Source organism: Tenebrio molitor, chromosome 1 (genome assembly GCF_963966145.1).
Source record: "Tenebrio molitor chromosome 1, icTenMoli1.1, whole genome shotgun sequence".
Classification (NCBI taxonomy): Eukaryota; Metazoa; Arthropoda; class Insecta; order Coleoptera; family Tenebrionidae; genus Tenebrio; species Tenebrio molitor.
The window spans coordinates 32,126,156-32,143,348 of NC_091046.1; the positions used below are offsets into that span (position 1 = coordinate 32,126,156).

Consider the following 17,193-nt stretch of genomic DNA (forward strand, 5'->3'; position numbering starts at 1 on the left):
AACTTTAACTGGAATAAAATTGATAACTTGGACATCGGTGATTTTTGTAAAAATTCCCGAAACAGATCGATTTTTGTTTTTCTCTGCCCATATTCTGGCGCACCCCTAACTTTTTTTTTCAAGTTATGAATTTTATTCCAGTTAAAATTTCCACACTGTGTAATACCACGAGTAGTCCAAATTATGGCGATTATTTCATTCATCATCGTTTTCGACCAATCGTAAGGCATTAATTTTTGGATTATAGTGATAATTCGATAATTCGTCAAGTAGATTTGTCAGATGTTTTCAATCCTATTGCTAAAGTAATAAAATAAATACTGTTGTCAAATGGTACTACCGGGTGATCAAGAAGGACTGTTTAAGTTGGTAGTACAATTGAGAAAATTTTTTAACTCGGTTATTTATAACACTGCAACTGGATATGTTTTGTTGGTTTATTTGACAAATATCTGATATAGGTATAGCATTAACAACGAGAAGCCACCAACAACCGGAAATTACTCCTGTTATACGATTTAAAATACGATCCAGTGTTACCAACTTAAACAGTCCTTCTTGATCACCCCGTATTTAATTCATGAAATAATCAACTGAATTATACTCTAGCTCTTGAAATGATCTGTTTTAACACTCAAGTTCTCAAAAGGTAACTACTCTTGTCATTTTGACATAATTTCCCTCCACCTTCGGTGTCGGGAAATTAATACTGTCAAAGTGACACTCGTTGTTACCTAGGAGAGCTTTCGTGTTAAAAATCGATCACTTCAGACTCTCGTGGAATTACAACCGATTATTTTTCAAACTGGTCACGAATGTCAATTGTGCTTGGAAATTAATCCACGAGTGCTTTAGCACGCACAATTGAATGAGTGAAACCAGTCTGAAAAATAGTCTACATAATTTGGACTACGAGTTGTATTCGGAGGACTATTCCATGAACCAACTCTTTGGATTTGGCAGCAAATCGGAAAAAATTAACGCAGAAATTGAAGAAAATGTTCCCAACAACACAAAGAATACATGTGAGTCCGTTTGGAAGCAATTCCATAAATTCATCACTAGCGGAATATCCGATACAATTTACACCAGTGGAATATTCAGACGAATTCTTTGAAACCATGGTAACAAATGTGTACAATTGTGTTTTTATTGATTTATTTTTTACAAATGACAGGTGCATGGAATAGTCAGTTATAAAATTGAATTATCCAACTTGTCTTCGAATTTTTAATAATTTGTTTTATTCATCAAGTTCATGAAATATCTAAAGGAACTAAATTTGTGTAAAAATATTTACAAAATCCACATGAAACTCAAAATTTAACATAACAATTGTAAGCAAAAATTGTGATTTTTTTAAAGTTACCTCCTCCAATCTTGCTTATCTAACAAAAAAAGCGACAAATTGTAAGAAAACATGTCAACATTTTTTTTGTCAAATGCAAACTACACTTTCATAATAATTATCAACGGATTATTTCTGAAAACAAGCTTCAGAAGCCTGTTTCTGATTATTTAAATATTTAAACATTATTTACTAAACAAATGGATATCAAGCCATGCAACTATGTATATTTTTAAGCAAAAAAAGAAAGTCAAAGATAAAGATGTATTAATCATATCGTCAGAAGTTTATTTCGAAAACAAATGATCAGTTAAATTAACTGCTGCGAAAAACAGTAAAAGAATCCAAAAACGCTTTAAACATAACAACTGATAAAAACGTAAAAACATTATATTGTTACATTCAAACACATGCAAAGAATAACAGGCGTTAACTACTGACAGGATGTTTCAAAATCAATCTGTGCCTTGAATCCAAATGGACCATGTCAGTTTCCATTTCAAATAACCTATGTCATGCATTGAACTTGACACTGAAGTGTTTATGCTGTAATAGTAATTTACGTTATAAGTCCGGTAGGTTACTTGTAAAATGTCTAAACGAGTACCTGTTACAAGTACTACCGGATGTATATCGTAATGTATTTTATTTCATACTGGAAGTCTCTTGTGCATCATAATTTTATTTCAAAAATTAAAGAATCACATTATTCTGTGAAAATAGCATCACCTTTTTCCTGTGACAACGGCCGTTGCTATTGTTTTTTTTTAGATTGAATATTTTTTGACTTTTTCACTTTTCAGTGTCAGATTTGATGGATAAAAATAAAACAGTCCGGTAGGTGTTGCTTAGTGACACTTTCCGGCTCTGATACTGTTATAACTCACCTACCGGACTCAAATTGATGATGCAATCGAACACCTACCGGATAGTATGAAATAAAAGAGTTTAAATAGCATTAGCTGTTTTTTTATTCTAGATACAAAGACTCTTCAATTTCTAGTTCAATGCATTACACAGGTCATTTACAATGAAAAGCGACGTTGGTCCATTTAGAACAGCAGAAAAAGTAGACACATACTGTTACATTTTAAAAGTTCTCAAACATTCGACCACCGTGCGCACGACTCGCGGCGATTTCCGTTTTCCGCGGAAAACCAAAAAAAGCCGCGGTTGGGAGGGCCGAAACTATAAAACGGGGAAACCAGTTTTCCGTCAATTTGTCGCGGTTTTGTCGTCATATCTGTGCAGGAGTGGATAGTGGGCTGAAAGGGGTGAGTGGTTGAGCGCGTCGGGATCCGAAGAGGGAGAGGACGGGAGCGTCCGAGAAGTCCGAACCAAGACTCCGGAGAGCGGATTTGCGGATCTCCGACGGAAGGTACCAGAACGGCCGAACGCCTGCGTAGCAGAAATTTTCGTTGACCGTTTTTCTTTCCTTGGCGCGGCGAAAACACAAGTGGTTCGCCAATCGTTTATCGGAAATAGGATACAGCATGTTATTGAAATGCGTTAAGAAAATTTAAACGGTGATAGAACTCATAAAAACAAATTACTTTTCTTTTACCATTTTTTCGAAAAATCATTCTAAACCCAGATAAAATTTTAACTAGTTTGATCGTAAATTCTAGTATAGTTTGTGCAGCGAGAGATTGGTTGACATAAGAATCACTAAATCCTACGTAGAGAAAGTAGCACTTAGCGCACGTAAAATTTGAAATATACCCCTTAAGCAGCAAAATTTTTGCCCTGAAATTATGCTCGTATTCACCAACGCCAGTTAAAGTTATATATAGTTATATAAGTTATATAATAGGTAACTAAAGTAACGAAGTATTTTAACCTACAGTTAACGTTAACTGGCGTTGATGAATACGGCCGTTATTCATGTATTCTAGTACATTTTGTAGTGTTGAGTTACAAGTCTACAATTTAAAATCTCCCAATCTCTCGCTGGACAAAGTTTACCCGCCAATGTCTCCGCGCGTACATTAAAAGCGAACGAAGGGTTTAAGTCCGGTGAACGAGCTGGCTATAAAACTGGTCCATCACGACTTATCCACCGATTTTCTAAATTAACGGCCCTCCCAACCAGCAACGTCACGTCATCCAAATGGTCACTCAGCACATTTTGTAAAAAAATTAAATATTCTTCACTATTTAAATGTTGAGGTAAGATATGTAGCCCGATTATTCCCTCTCACACGTTCATCGAAAATCTTGGAAACCACGTTCTCGTATTTGGTGAGGATGTTCTTCCGACCATATGTGGGTATTATGCGAATTGAAAACTCCATCTCAAGTAAATCCCCCTTCGTTTGTGGTTAAGACGATGCTTAAAAAATTGGGTTCTTCGACGATTTTTTGAAGAAGCCATTGACAAAATGCAATTCGACGTGGTGGATCTTCTGGTTTTAAGTGTTGGACACGTTGATGATGATAAGGATGTAATCCCTGTTCGTGTAGCCTTCTCCAAATTGTAAAACTTCGTAATGCAAGTCGTCGGCAACTAACATTCGGTTCTTCCTCAACAGCTTGCAGAATTTCAGGCTCCAAGTCCAAGACACGGCGAGATCTCGGTTGACGGGACTAAAAGTACCATAATCCCTTAAATGCTGGACACCATTCACAAAGGTACGTGCACAGGGAACTTGGCGATCGGGAAATCTCTCCATGTACAAACGCCTAGCTTCATCAGCATTTGATAAAGCGTCCCCGTAGATGAGCACCATGTCTGTTAACTCCGGATTAGTGTACTGCACCATTTTTAACGATAATTACGGGAAATTCATTTTCTAATAAATTGTAAACACGGCTGCATGCAGGTGAAGGACGTGACTAAATTGTGTCAGTAGGTTTTTGCAAGACCAATCCGTCTGGGTTTTTGCCGTATTTACTTTTTTTGTGTTAACCTTTTTCGTACGAAACCGTTGTTCTTTCACCGTTCCATCCATAAACGACTGGATGACACGGAATACGATGAAAATAAATTTGACTTTTCGAAAAAATGGTAAATAGGAAGTAAATAGAAAAGTATCTAATTTGTTTCGATGAGTTCTATCACCGTTAAAATTTTCTTAACGCATTTCAATAACACGCTGTATACCGGGAATCCTTTTTTATTCTTATTAGAACTGTACTCGTAGGACAGTGTAAATAAACCACTTTTACATAATTTCAGTGAAAGTTTAATTCTCCCGGCTACCGGATAGGTCGTCACCACCCTCCCTCCTCAGGGATCGCACTCTCGAGCTACCCCCAGAAGATCTCGACCGAAGTCAAAGAAAAAGAAAATCGTTATTAAGGGGAGTTTCTCTCAACGAGAACAAAAAGCAACAAACAAAACTAATAACGTAACAATACTTATGTAGCAATCGTCAAAAAAATTGATCATTAACTTTCTTCTTCGTTGTAAACAGGATTCTTGGCTTTCTTAAAGGATTTCCTTTACATTTTGTAACTACATACGGGATCTCTGATACGGGGTCATTATAAATGTTTGTCACAACTAGTGGGCGTAGCGGCGCACCTAAAGCATAGCGCACAGCCACCTACGATGGGACAATCATTTATAATGACCCTGTATAAATATGTATTAAATAATAAAATTCTCATTATAGCCATAAGTATTAGGCATTCACGATCTTTTTGGGACCGAGTTGGCTACATATATGTTGGCTATGACCATCTAGTGATTTTGTTGGCAGTACCTCGGTGACAACTAAATTCCCTAAAGGAAATTGACACTTTTTGTGTTAGGTTAGGTTGTTTTCAGTTTAGGGTTATATTTTCTAGGGATAGGCACATTGTTGCCGGATCTCTTAAATCTGGTCTGTCCTTTTTAAATTAAATTAAATTTTAAAACGCGTTTTAAAGGCCCACAAGTGCCAAAAAAGGCCCAATTTACACACGAACGAGTTGAATACAACGTTTTTTTGTTCGACGAGCCCCTTAAAGGCTCCAAATCGCTTAAAATCTTTAAAATTAGCATGACGTTTCGTTTTGAAAGTTGTGACATTTAACAAAATCCGTTCACGCAGGAGAAAATTCTCAAATTCTGACAGTGTCGAACAAAAAATACTTTTTTTGTTCGACACTGATAAATGTCACAACTTGTCAAAACGAAACGTCAAGCTATAGTATAATTCAGAATAAGTGGCATCGCGGTAGGCGTTGATTCTCTAAAGTGAGCTTTATGTTATGTCAAAAAATTTACTAAACATGTGAAACCGTCATTACTTTATTCTGAGGTTATGCGTGACATGGTTTTCACCCACAGCAGAGATAACCCCCAGACAAATAATACACTTTTCGTAAATGAAACAAGGAAATTCCAAATACTTATAACAAGCAAATAAACACAAAACGATTCCAATGATAATATCAAGGCCAAATTAAAAGCGAAGGTTACCAACAGCATCGAAACTAGGGTATGATTCGCAAGGGTCTTGCTGCCAACGTAAATTTGAATTTCCAACGCCTACCGCGATGCCACTTATTCTGATATTATATAATTTCGTTTCACTCGCGTTTTAAAATGGCCCACTCGTGCCAAAAAAGACCCAATTTACGCACGAACTCATTAAATAAACTACTATTTGGCAATTTATTTTATTTCTTTAAGGGAAATTTAAATTATTTTTACACAATAAATCATTTAGTTTCTTACGAATATTAAAATAATAAATCTGGCAATATAGTGGCAAGAAAATGTCGAACAGACACTGACAGAAAATAGTTATTTGTATCACTAGGCCAGAAACTGTACGTTTGCGAGCATGAGTACGGTTTGCAATACGAGTCGATAGACGAGTATGTATTGTAAGTACGAACGCTCGCAAAACAGTTTCTGGACGTGTGATACACAAAATTTTTCATGCCGACTTCTGCGGATTTTTGTCAAATGGAAGTTAAAGCACTTGTTTTAATAATTGGTATTAGGGACTTTTTTTGTGTTGGCAACACTTACATTTAAACATTTAAATTTTAAAATCAACATCGCTCTTGTTTCCTGACATTTATTAAATTTAATTAATTTGTTTTGTTTTTGGCATTTTCCTGAAACATTTGTTGTAATAAATACACCAGCCCATATTCAAGAAGTGGCTCGAAACGTAATTTTAATTAATTAATTTTAGTTAAATACCTATTGCTTCTTTGTAGTTTGTACGTTGTTATAAATAGAAAAACATTTTTAACGAGCCATTCACACAACAAACATTGGCGTTTGATAGAATTCTGATAACAAATGCCAACCGAAACCGATGACAACTCGAAATCCCTACTTTTAGCCGGACTAGGCCGGCAATGCATGTGTTTCTGGACGATTTCGAGATCTGTAATTTACCAAATTCCGGCCGGAGGCACGAAAAAAAAAATTGCATCCGTTGCATCACTGAGTCAGTTAGTCCAACATGAAAAGAAAAAATCATAGCCAACTCGGTCCCAAAAAGATCGTGAATGCCTAATACAGTTTTTCTTTTTTTTTTTTTAATTTGGAACGTAAAGCTGGATATTTATTTACCGGGTCCAAATGGATTGTGGGTTGCATTTTCAATTCCGTGGGGGCTCATTATTACTTTGTATTTTGGTTCAGAATCTAATTTGCAATTAACCATAATTAACCATGGAGGCAAAAAAAATAAATACAGAAATTAATGTGAATGTCCAATACTCATAATTATAAAGTATGTTGAAAACCACAAAGAATTATGGTCGGAATGATTTTCAAAATATATTCTGAAATTTTGTATTTTCTTTCATTACTATAGTTAGTATTTGTTGACTTTAAACCTAAATGTCATAATTTGATTTTACTTCATTTTTAAATCTTAATTTACTTGTTAAAAAATTCTGTTTCACAATTGACTGATATTCAAAGCATAACTAATACAATGAATCTACATTCCAAAAATAAAAAGGAATATTTATAACGTAAATAGATACCTATTTTTCAAAAGCAGAACTCAGGAAACATTGATCTTAAAAGGACATCCAGAATGCCTGGGCCCATAATCCTTGTATAGTTGTAATCTTTGGAAAAGAACAAACATAATAAAGCTAAAGACTGTCAAAGCAATCATTAAAATAGTTCTAAAAATAACTATCCAAAAACTAACAGAAAGCATTAAAATGAAAAGCAAATGCGCAAATAAAACAGGCAGAATAGAATACACTACACTATACCAAGCTGACACAATATTAAAGTAATAATTATGATATTTGATGCCTACCTTTTCTCGTATAATAGTCTAATATTTCCTTCAATTCTTTCCAGTCAACCTCTCCATCTTCTCCAGCCACATTCTTAAACAATTTTACAACAATTTCGTTTTCTTTAATCTCATATGGTGTTAGCTTTGGTTTAATCTGCAAGTATATTAATAAATATAGTATTGAGCAGAACCTTGATTAGCCGACTTATATTGACTGGCCCTAATTCAAATAATCAGAGGTTACATATTCTATAAAACAAGGGTAGGTATTTTTAGAAATTAATTACATTATCTCTAGACTCTATACGATGAACTTTATTATTTATGCAGTTAGTTCCATGTTCTACTATATTCAATATGATTTTCAATAACAAAATCACATTAAATAGAATATTTATGCTTTTACAAAACTAATTTTCAATAAAATGTATCAATTAGACATGACACTCTCTACAATAAAAATTGTGGAACACTTACCTCAGCATCATCAGTTATTCCTATTTGTAGATCGTTTTCCCTAAAAACAAAAAATATTAAGTAACAACAACATGAGAAAAAGGGTATCGTTAAACATTATTCTCACAGGTTAAAATAACACATCTTCGTATCAACTTGAACATTTTATTCTTGCTTGAGTATTACTAATAAATACTATCAACATTGAAAACACGAACGATTATAATACAAAAGGAAAATCACTAAATGCGCTCCATAAGAAATGCTAGTAAAGTCAACATTAGATATTTAAAGTATCTGTAAAAACCGAAGATTGTAATAGCATATTGTATAAATTCTATAAAATATAATCTACATTTCTGCAACTTAATATAATATTCTGTTGACAATTTCTATCTTCAAAGATAAAACCATACAAAATTATGTATTAAGAAAATAGGTCTTCAAACTTCTATACGTGTAATAAAATTAATGTGCAATTAGCAAAACTTCTAGAGGTTTATGTTAGGCCTAGTACCTTGTCACTACTTACACCAGTAAGACATTTCAAGGGTAGTTACAGTTAAACTTCAACTAAGCATTAATTATGGTTTGTAAAGAAACTCATTCAAACTGAAAGCACGGAGACAAAAAAATGTATAAAGAAAACATATAGAGGTTACCCAATTCATTTCATAACAAGCTAACAATAAAGGTAAATGGGGCATTGAAATAACGACACCTTTTGGAACTATTAAGCAGGTATACTTATTTTATTATCTTAACATTAGGTAACCCATATACTTATAAAATCATTGAAGGAAGGAATTGAATGGAAATCAGAATGTAGTGGATCGTAACTAATATGTACTTAATAATAAATATGTAACACAACAAGAGTTAGACACTTTTACAACTACATTTAAGTGACTAAATTCATTACTTCTTATTAATTACTAATAGCACCTTTTAATCTCTTTGTATGAATAATTTAACAAATTAATATATTTTTAAAGGACGCAGAGAATTATGAGTGAACTCTTATGGTAAATTTTATATAGGACGTTACAATTGAATTTTATCACGATAATCTAACTTGAAAAACCGATTTTGTGCTCAAGTGCTTCTTAAAGTAGCAAAGCTATATTAATGTTTTTAAAAATTTCCATCACCTGTTAGTATGTACTTACAAAATAATTTACTTTTTAAAAATGAAACTTATGAACGAAACAGCTTATTGAAAAAATTTGTAATCGGATCAGAACTTCTTGAACCACGAGAATCTCTATTAGGATCTGTCGGATATTGAGGGTATTGAGGATATTGAGGGTAAGGTTGCTGAGGGGTTTGCGGATACGGATATTGTCCATATGAAGTTTGAGGATACGGATAAGGATTACTCGGATATGGATTTGAAGGGTAAGGATTTGAGTAGGGGTTAGCAGGTGGAGGTGGATAAGGACTGGTTGGAGTAGGAGCAGAATATGGATTTGACGGAGTAGTAGAGTAAGGACTTGAAGGTGCATCACGATAAGGATTTTGAGGCCGACGATAATCATCTTCATCGTCAACCTCATTATCCCGGGTACTAGTAGGCAAATTATCAGAATAAGAACCATCATACTGCATGTTATTTTGATGTTCGGAAAATACTCGCAGAAGAAATTCTCCTTCTTCATTTGGATCGAAGGTGGAAGGCACGATACAATAGGTACCTCGCGGCAACTTGAATCGACAGCTCACTTCACGCAAATTTATAAAACTTGGTGATCTGGCCACGGAAGCGTTATATTTAAAGAAATTGAGGTCGAGCGGTTTTGGAACTCGATCCGGGTACGGCAGCTGAAATATTTTTAAATAATTCAATTAATTTAACTAATCTTGTTTCTTTGTTTGAAATTGAATATAGTGCAGCAGGTTTAGGAGTAGCAACTGACTTACGTGATAAATTGCAAAACCTATAGTAAGCAAATCTATTCCACCGCTGCGACGCATTTGCCGACGATTTTTCTGCATAAGAGCAATAATCACAGTGCACTTATCTTCTTCATCTCCTTCATCTACTTCTTCCAAAACCACACGGTATTGGGGATTGTGGAAAAATGTATCTACAATTTTCATATCATTTTAGGAGTCTATTGCAAATTACTTATTATTTACCCAAGAAATTACGACAGCCACCTGCTGTTACACCACGAACCCATTCTCCTTCAAACACAGACATCTCCCATTTTTTGTTTCGGCCCTCCGTCAATTCGTCTTCGGCAAGTGAATCAGGATTCAAATTACAAATTTCTAATCGATCGAAATGACTTTGAAAATCTTTAAAGGACATCCAGAATTCGCCGTCTGCATCAAAATTAAGACCGAGTTCTTCTTTTTGGTCTTCGGATATATACTGCCATTCGGGAGAACTAAAATTCATGGCTGTTTGAAATGGTCAGTGATATTTCAAATTACATTTACTGATCGCTCCAAGCTCCATTCCATTCGGATTCATTGCCCCATGGATTCCTTAATCTCAATAATGGTATTTTTCCCGATACATTTGGTGTTGCAATGTTAACATACTGAACTTTTGTGATACTATAAGCATGACCACGGATGAGGCCTTCTGGAGTTTGGGCTTCAAGAACGTCGGGATCAGGCTATTAACAGACTTAACGTTCAATAGACAATAATACAAATTGAACACAATATTAAAAATTAACAAGGAAATGTGCGCACAATGTAATTAAGGACGAAATCCATTCATTTCCAAAATTGTCTGTTTCTTATTAATGTACAATACGTGCTTTTAAGTTTTTAATTATATATATATATATATATTCGTATGAAGAAAATTACAATTAAAATTCGAAATTCATAAAATAATTATGGTAAATTATATGTTTTTAATTTGTTGTAGCCAATTTAGGGCGTCTTCGGTAAGTAGATGTAGTTTGGAGAAACCTTGCTGGAATTTAGTAAGGGGACATTCTTCCAAAATGTGTTGGATGGTTTCTTTTTCTGCACCGCATTCACAAGAAGGGTTTTCACGAATGTTCCAGTGAAACAACATATTATTGCATTTGCCATGCCCGGTTCTAAAACGATTTAATTTACACCAGATTTTCCTAGGTAGGTCAAATCCCGGAAGTTGTTTTGTAGGATCCTCAATTAGATTTTTATTGAAAATATCTACGTCTTGCCAGGCTGCTTTCCAATAGTCAGATTTGGAAAATGGTTCCATGAGAAATTCTTCTTTCCAAAGTGGTTTACGCGATTTTAATCTAAAGGGTGGTAAATTTGCCATTTCTTGTGTTATGGAGTACATGTTCGGTGAATTTTGAAATTTATCCCAAATTCGTTTTGTTACGTATTTTCTTCTAATATCGTACGGAATAATGTGCGCTAGGACATGTAGCCATGGTGTTGGAGTAGATTTTAAAGTACCCGTTATTATTCGAAGTGTGGTATTCAATTGAGCATCTATTTTGTTCACGTGTGCACTGTTCTTCCAGACAGGGCAACAATATTCTGCCGTTGAATATACTAGAGCTAGTCCTGTGATACGTAAAGTGTGTGCATTCGCTCCCCAACTTGTGCCCGCGAGTTTATGTATAATGTTGTTTCTCGTTTTCAGTTTCTGTTTTTAATTATAATAACCACGTAATATCATATCCCACCTCCACCCGGCGGCACGGCAATTTTGCCGGAGTACATATACTATTACGGATATTACTATCAAGTAATAGTGCAGTGCTTATCAACATAATTACCGGCGTCTCGCCTCCACATTTTGACTTTGTTGTGTTTTATTATGTTCTGTGCCAATGTTAAGGAACTTCCTCACGATGTGACATGAGTATAATAATATACCTTTTTGAATTTCAACTATCAATGTGTTATCTAAATCCAGAATTTTTAAATTTTTAAAAAGAGATTGCGGTACTATTCCCGTTGCTGAAATTACAAGTGGTAAAATCGAAATTTTTTCTAAACACCAAAGATTTCTCATAGCAACGGAGAGCTCTAAATATTTATTAATTTTTGTGTTATATGTCTGTGTTATATTATGTGAATTTGGAACAGCTATATCTAAAAGATATGGTTGCTTTTGTTGTTTATTTAAAATTATAATGTCTGGTCTGTTATGCTTAATATGAATGTCAGTTAAAACTGTTCTATCAAAATATAACTTGTAACTGTCATTTTCCAAACAACTTTCTGGTGTATAACTATAATGTGGTTGTGTATTCTTTAATAAATTGCTAAATTCATGTGTATAATTTTAGCGAATATATCGTGACGTTTTTTATATTCGCTTTGAGCCAAAACGGTGCAAGAAGAAATGATATGTTCAATTGTTTCCCCTTCAGTTCCGCAAATCCTACATTTATCAATTATCGATTGTAAACCGCATATGTGTTAATATTGATCATATTGAAAATTCTATATTTCTTAAACAATTTAATGTTTAGTCCATAATTTAGATCTACAGTCAGGGCAACACTAATGTCGTGTGAAAATCAAGGTTGAAATATACCAGTCACCCGGATTGCTGCAACTAAAAATACCAACATTTCTTCTGACGTACGCAACAAAAAGAACGATCCACACAATCACTCACTGTATTTGAAGTCCGCAGTTGCAAAACGTTTTTGCTCTATATAGACGTATTTGCGGTTGCAACAGTCGGGGATATTTTGAGAAGTACATAGATACAGTCCACGCGTTTTAGGATGGCGAGAGCCGGCGCACCACGATTGGTGCTTCGGAACGGTTCGGTAAATAAGAGTCGTTGCAGTGGCGTAACAACAAAGAATTAGATCGAATATCTAAGTTTCTTTTAAGCTGTTTGCATTTCCAGTTAACTGTCTACCTATGTGTAAATGATAGGCCTTGCTTTTATGATTATCCGGGGTTAAATAATTCCTGGACATTTCTTGAAACTGAGTCATAAACCGATAAGATTCCGCCGCTGGAACTTTTCATGCGGCAGGCTGGCGCGCTTTCATTGCGCATCGAAGCCGGTCGCCGTCCTAAAACGCGTGACCTGTACATCCCTATACGACAGTATAGTCTAATTTTTCATATTTTCATTTATATTTGAAGCTTCAATAAGTAATATATAAATTAAATAACAATCTCTTGCTTTGCGATAGATAACCTAAATTCCACAAAAACTTGACAAACCTCACTGAAACTAGAGAATAGTGGAAAATGCTATCCTTGTCTAATAATGAAAGCTTAAATCATATCAAAAGAAGTTCTGAAGTTACAAGCTTTAGTTTCTCAGGTAAAAAAATATTCTACATCCGCTTATATCGTATTATTTGAATATGATATAATAACATGATTACGTTAAACTTAAACATAATTAAATTTTGATGCATATTATGTAAATTAAATGAAAAGTCCTTAATAACCATTTTTAATCAAAATGCTAACCGGTGGGTGTGTCAGTTACGAAATCTCTTATGGGAATAATATAGCTACCTTCTTCACGCTAATTTGTTAAATATACGTAATGTTTTCGTATATCTGCGACATTACGACTGTTTAGTTTTATTATTGTAATAATATTTTTTTGTTCGACACTGTCAGAATTTGAGAATTTTCTCCTGTGTGAACGGATTTTGATAAATGTCAACTTGTCAAAATGAAACGTCAAGCTAATTTTAAAGCTTTTAAGCGATTTGAAGCCTTTAAGGGGTTCGTCGAACAAGAAAAACGTTGTATTCAACTCGTTCGTGTGTAAATTGGCACACTCATGCCAAAAAAGGCCCAATTTACACACAAACTCGTTAAATAAACTTGTATTACATTACTCGTTTCACACAGTTGATTACTGGATAAAATTCTCTTTAAAAAAATTACCTCTATCGAGCATCCCATTAATGACCACCTTTCATAAGCTTTTACGATAATTTTAAATAAGTTGGGTGGAGATGCTTTCATTTCGTACATTTCAGTGACGCCTCCGGTAAAATCTTCCATAGCTTCGCAAGTGGAACCTCCTTTGAGTGCTTCGTAAGAGCCATGCAATCTACGAAACAAAATAATTTATAAAATATTGGCGGAACGTGTACAACATTACTTGGCGTAGGCTTTTTCCAGTAAGGCACTCCAAAATTCATTTTCTTCAGTTGAATGTAAAAATACCAATTCTCCTCTGTATGTAGGTAAACGATCATCAATAACCACATCTATCCATCGACCGTATTGCCAAAATCTAAAATTTATAAAATGTTGCCGTTATTGTAAACTCCCACCGTGATATATTTTTAATTTACCTAAAATGGAAAATTCCAGCATAATTTTCATCAAAACTTTGATCATCTGGAACGATTTGGAAGAAAAGACGCCTATATAAAGTTAGATTAGCTACAGCTGCTAACAACCAGCAATCTCCAAGTTCACCTTGTTGTACATCGAATCTTGAAAATCCTTCTACGAACAACTGAGGATTGTCAACAATCTCCTGTAAACGATTAGTTGTAATGCTGTAAATTCTGAAAAGGTTCAAATTTACCCCTGGTCGTTTCCACTCAAAATGCCTGTCTGGTCTGTGACTAAAGAAAAGTGATGAATCGGCTGGAGGAAATTCTGAATCTTCAAAGAGCACACCTCTAGCCAAACAATCATTACGTAGCTCGTAAAAATCCTGAATTCCTGTTTTCGATGTAAATCCTGAACCCTTTTCACCATACTGAATAAAAAAACAAAAACAAATGTAGAATATTAAATGTAATATTTATTTGTGATTGATGAATTCGGGTACTGTTGATAATGTTTCGTTGTAAATTAATTATAATTTGGCATTATTTGTTAGAATATACAATGTGATCAACAAACACAAATAGATAAAAGGCGGATATGGAAAACGAAACTTCTGAAAACGTGTTTTAGCTTCAATCATATGGTGAAGAGAGGTTTTGGAGAATTTCGGACAAATACGGTCGTGTGTGGTAACAACTCTCCATTTACTTCATTCCTACTTCGAAAATAGGATTCATTAATGAACATTTTGTGTTCTCACGTGAAAACAATTTTCTCAAGTAAAATTATCATAAATGTTGCAATTGACAAGTGATAATTTATTAAGTTATGCCGTACGTTTTCAGAAATTTTGTTTTCAATAGTCGCGCGTTGTTCTTTTTTTGTTGATTATACTGTGAAATATACATAAGAGCCTACCAAGTTTGGTATAATTAAGTAAATGTTTTCTTTCCCGTTGAGTTTTTCAAAAAGAACTCGGGGTTAATAGATTTTTTTAAAGAAATATAAAACCTTGCTCATAGGTCACTCAATAAACCTCCTTGTACCAATCTTTACTTTGGTACAGATTTAGGTTTTCTAATTTGTCGATATTAAAATTACTCCGCTGATAGCGAAATTCGGTCATTCTCAATAAAAAAATATTTTTTTGGTGAAATTTCAGTGTAAAATTAGTCTCTCACTGTCCACCCTACTGTGACTTTCATAAATTGATCCCTACAAAAAAAAAAAAAAAAATGAGGGCTGCCATAAAAAAATGACGATTATGTCACTGTGCCGAAACAGAAAGGGGCGGAAAAACGATCATTATCGGAAATTGATACTTTCAAAAAACTGAAACTGACTTGCCCAAATTCATCAAGAAAAGTTCAGCGGGAAAAAATATGTGTTTTCATTATTTTCAACTTTTGGTGCTTGCTGTACTCTAAAGGCAACACTAAAAGGGCACAAACGATTGCATCTATATTTAAAAATGTATGTAGCAGTTGCACAATTCAGAAGTCAATTAACTATTAGTTATCAGAGTCGGGCTGCACACTACGACACTACAAATTTGTTTTATGTCATAATCTAAAAAGTTAGATATCGTTGTGAATACAACAATAATTTTAATAATAGTTCCTTAAATTATGGAAAATATTAATCCTAAACTATACCTTGAAAAGTTTATTTTTAATTGAATTGCGAAACACGCTGTCTCCACCATTCTTTCCTGTAAAACAGTAAATATTCTTATCATTTATAACTTCAGTGTGATGTACGTTAGCTTGCTGCAATTTATGGTCATAATCCTTTGTCAAATTGACTTCAACGCACGGCACATGTAAAGCATTGGCTGTAGACTGTTCAATTTTTTCGGCACTTTCAACAACAATTCCAGCATTAAATGGTTGTAGGGGGTTTTCAATATTTTCACTTTTGAATACAGTTCTAGGGTAGACATTTTTATCATACGCCACTTGATAATCTGAAGGCGCCACACTGTGTTTAGAAAATTTATATCTGCCGCTAGATATTTGTGAAGTTTTTATTTTGGCAATATTTTCTTCTGTAATTTCAAATTTCAGTTCACTACGGTACGTCTTTTTCGAAGCCATTAGGAAAATTGTCACGATGCAACCCGCGAGAACGTTTCAATGAAACTGACGCATTTCCCCTATTCGTATCTACAGGACGGAAAACATGTAGATTACAAACAAGCTTGTATCCACTATGATAAGTAATTAAATACGCAACTTCACGCCAATAAGTGGTTGCTTTTTTTTTAAATGTGTGTTATTTTAAGAGTGACATTTTCTTTCTCTCGCTCGTAATATTAGTAGTGTTCTGTATATGCAACAAGTGGTAATAACACTAAACCGACCTTTAAAGTTCTAAAAAATTGGAACAGGTCATCATGGTAATCTATCACGTTATTGTTTAAAAGAGGTTTCGATTATTTCTGGTAATCTTAGTTCTGCGCTAATTATGAAACAATTCAGATCAGATAACGAATATTTTTTACATATTCGTAATAAGGGCAATTTGTTTAACAAAACATTGCTTTAAATGCGTATTAAAAAATTCTAAGCTTCAATTACAATTTTCATCAATCCACTCTTTTGACATGTCTGCAACAGTTAGGTACCTATTATTATGTTGTTAAGTCTTACAGCATCCTTACTGCTACTAATCAGGTATTCAAAATAAATTTGCCGGTTTGTCGTAAAACTTCTACATCGCTGGCCAGCAGTGACAGGTCTCCAGCGCTTCCAAACCACTTGTCAACTGTTATATTTGCAGTCTCGACCTTTTCTTGTTTTATTCTATTGGGTGATTCAAAATGATTGTAGATAAGTATGGCAACTATGTAAAGTTGACTCAAGTTGCAAAAAAGCACTTTGCATTTGCAACAGCACTTTTATGGCATTAGTCATTTGAAATTACTTTAAAACT

General features: G+C 34.2%; 1 protein-coding gene across 7 annotated transcripts in view; it reads right to left on the minus strand.

The window, feature by feature from the left end:
* LOC138126367 (calpain-A-like) overlaps nucleotides 1-17,193 on the minus strand; it is a 31,269-nt gene that overhangs the window by 1,890 nt on the left and 12,186 nt on the right. For 5 of the 7 annotated variants that reach the window (XM_069042179.1, XM_069042175.1, XM_069042182.1 and 2 more), the window contains 10 exons: nucleotides 14,513-14,689; nucleotides 14,274-14,461; nucleotides 14,078-14,212; nucleotides 13,858-14,026; nucleotides 10,462-10,643; nucleotides 10,156-10,409; nucleotides 9,937-10,103; nucleotides 9,620-9,837; nucleotides 8,038-8,077; nucleotides 7,579-7,714 (listed from right to left, as the gene is read on the minus strand). In XM_069042179.1, the coding sequence (XP_068898280.1) occupies nucleotides 7,579-7,714; nucleotides 8,038-8,077; nucleotides 9,620-9,837; nucleotides 9,937-10,103; nucleotides 10,156-10,409; nucleotides 10,462-10,643; nucleotides 13,858-14,026; nucleotides 14,078-14,212; nucleotides 14,274-14,461; nucleotides 14,513-14,689 (1,666 nt within the window). Of the gene's footprint in view, nucleotides 1-7,291; nucleotides 7,379-7,578; nucleotides 7,715-8,037; nucleotides 8,078-9,619; nucleotides 9,838-9,936; nucleotides 10,104-10,155; nucleotides 10,410-10,461; nucleotides 10,644-13,857; nucleotides 14,027-14,077; nucleotides 14,213-14,273; nucleotides 14,462-14,512; nucleotides 14,690-15,914; nucleotides 16,403-17,193 lie in introns of those variants that run through there. The other 2 variants (XM_069042165.1, XM_069042157.1) reach the window with 2 other exon arrangements.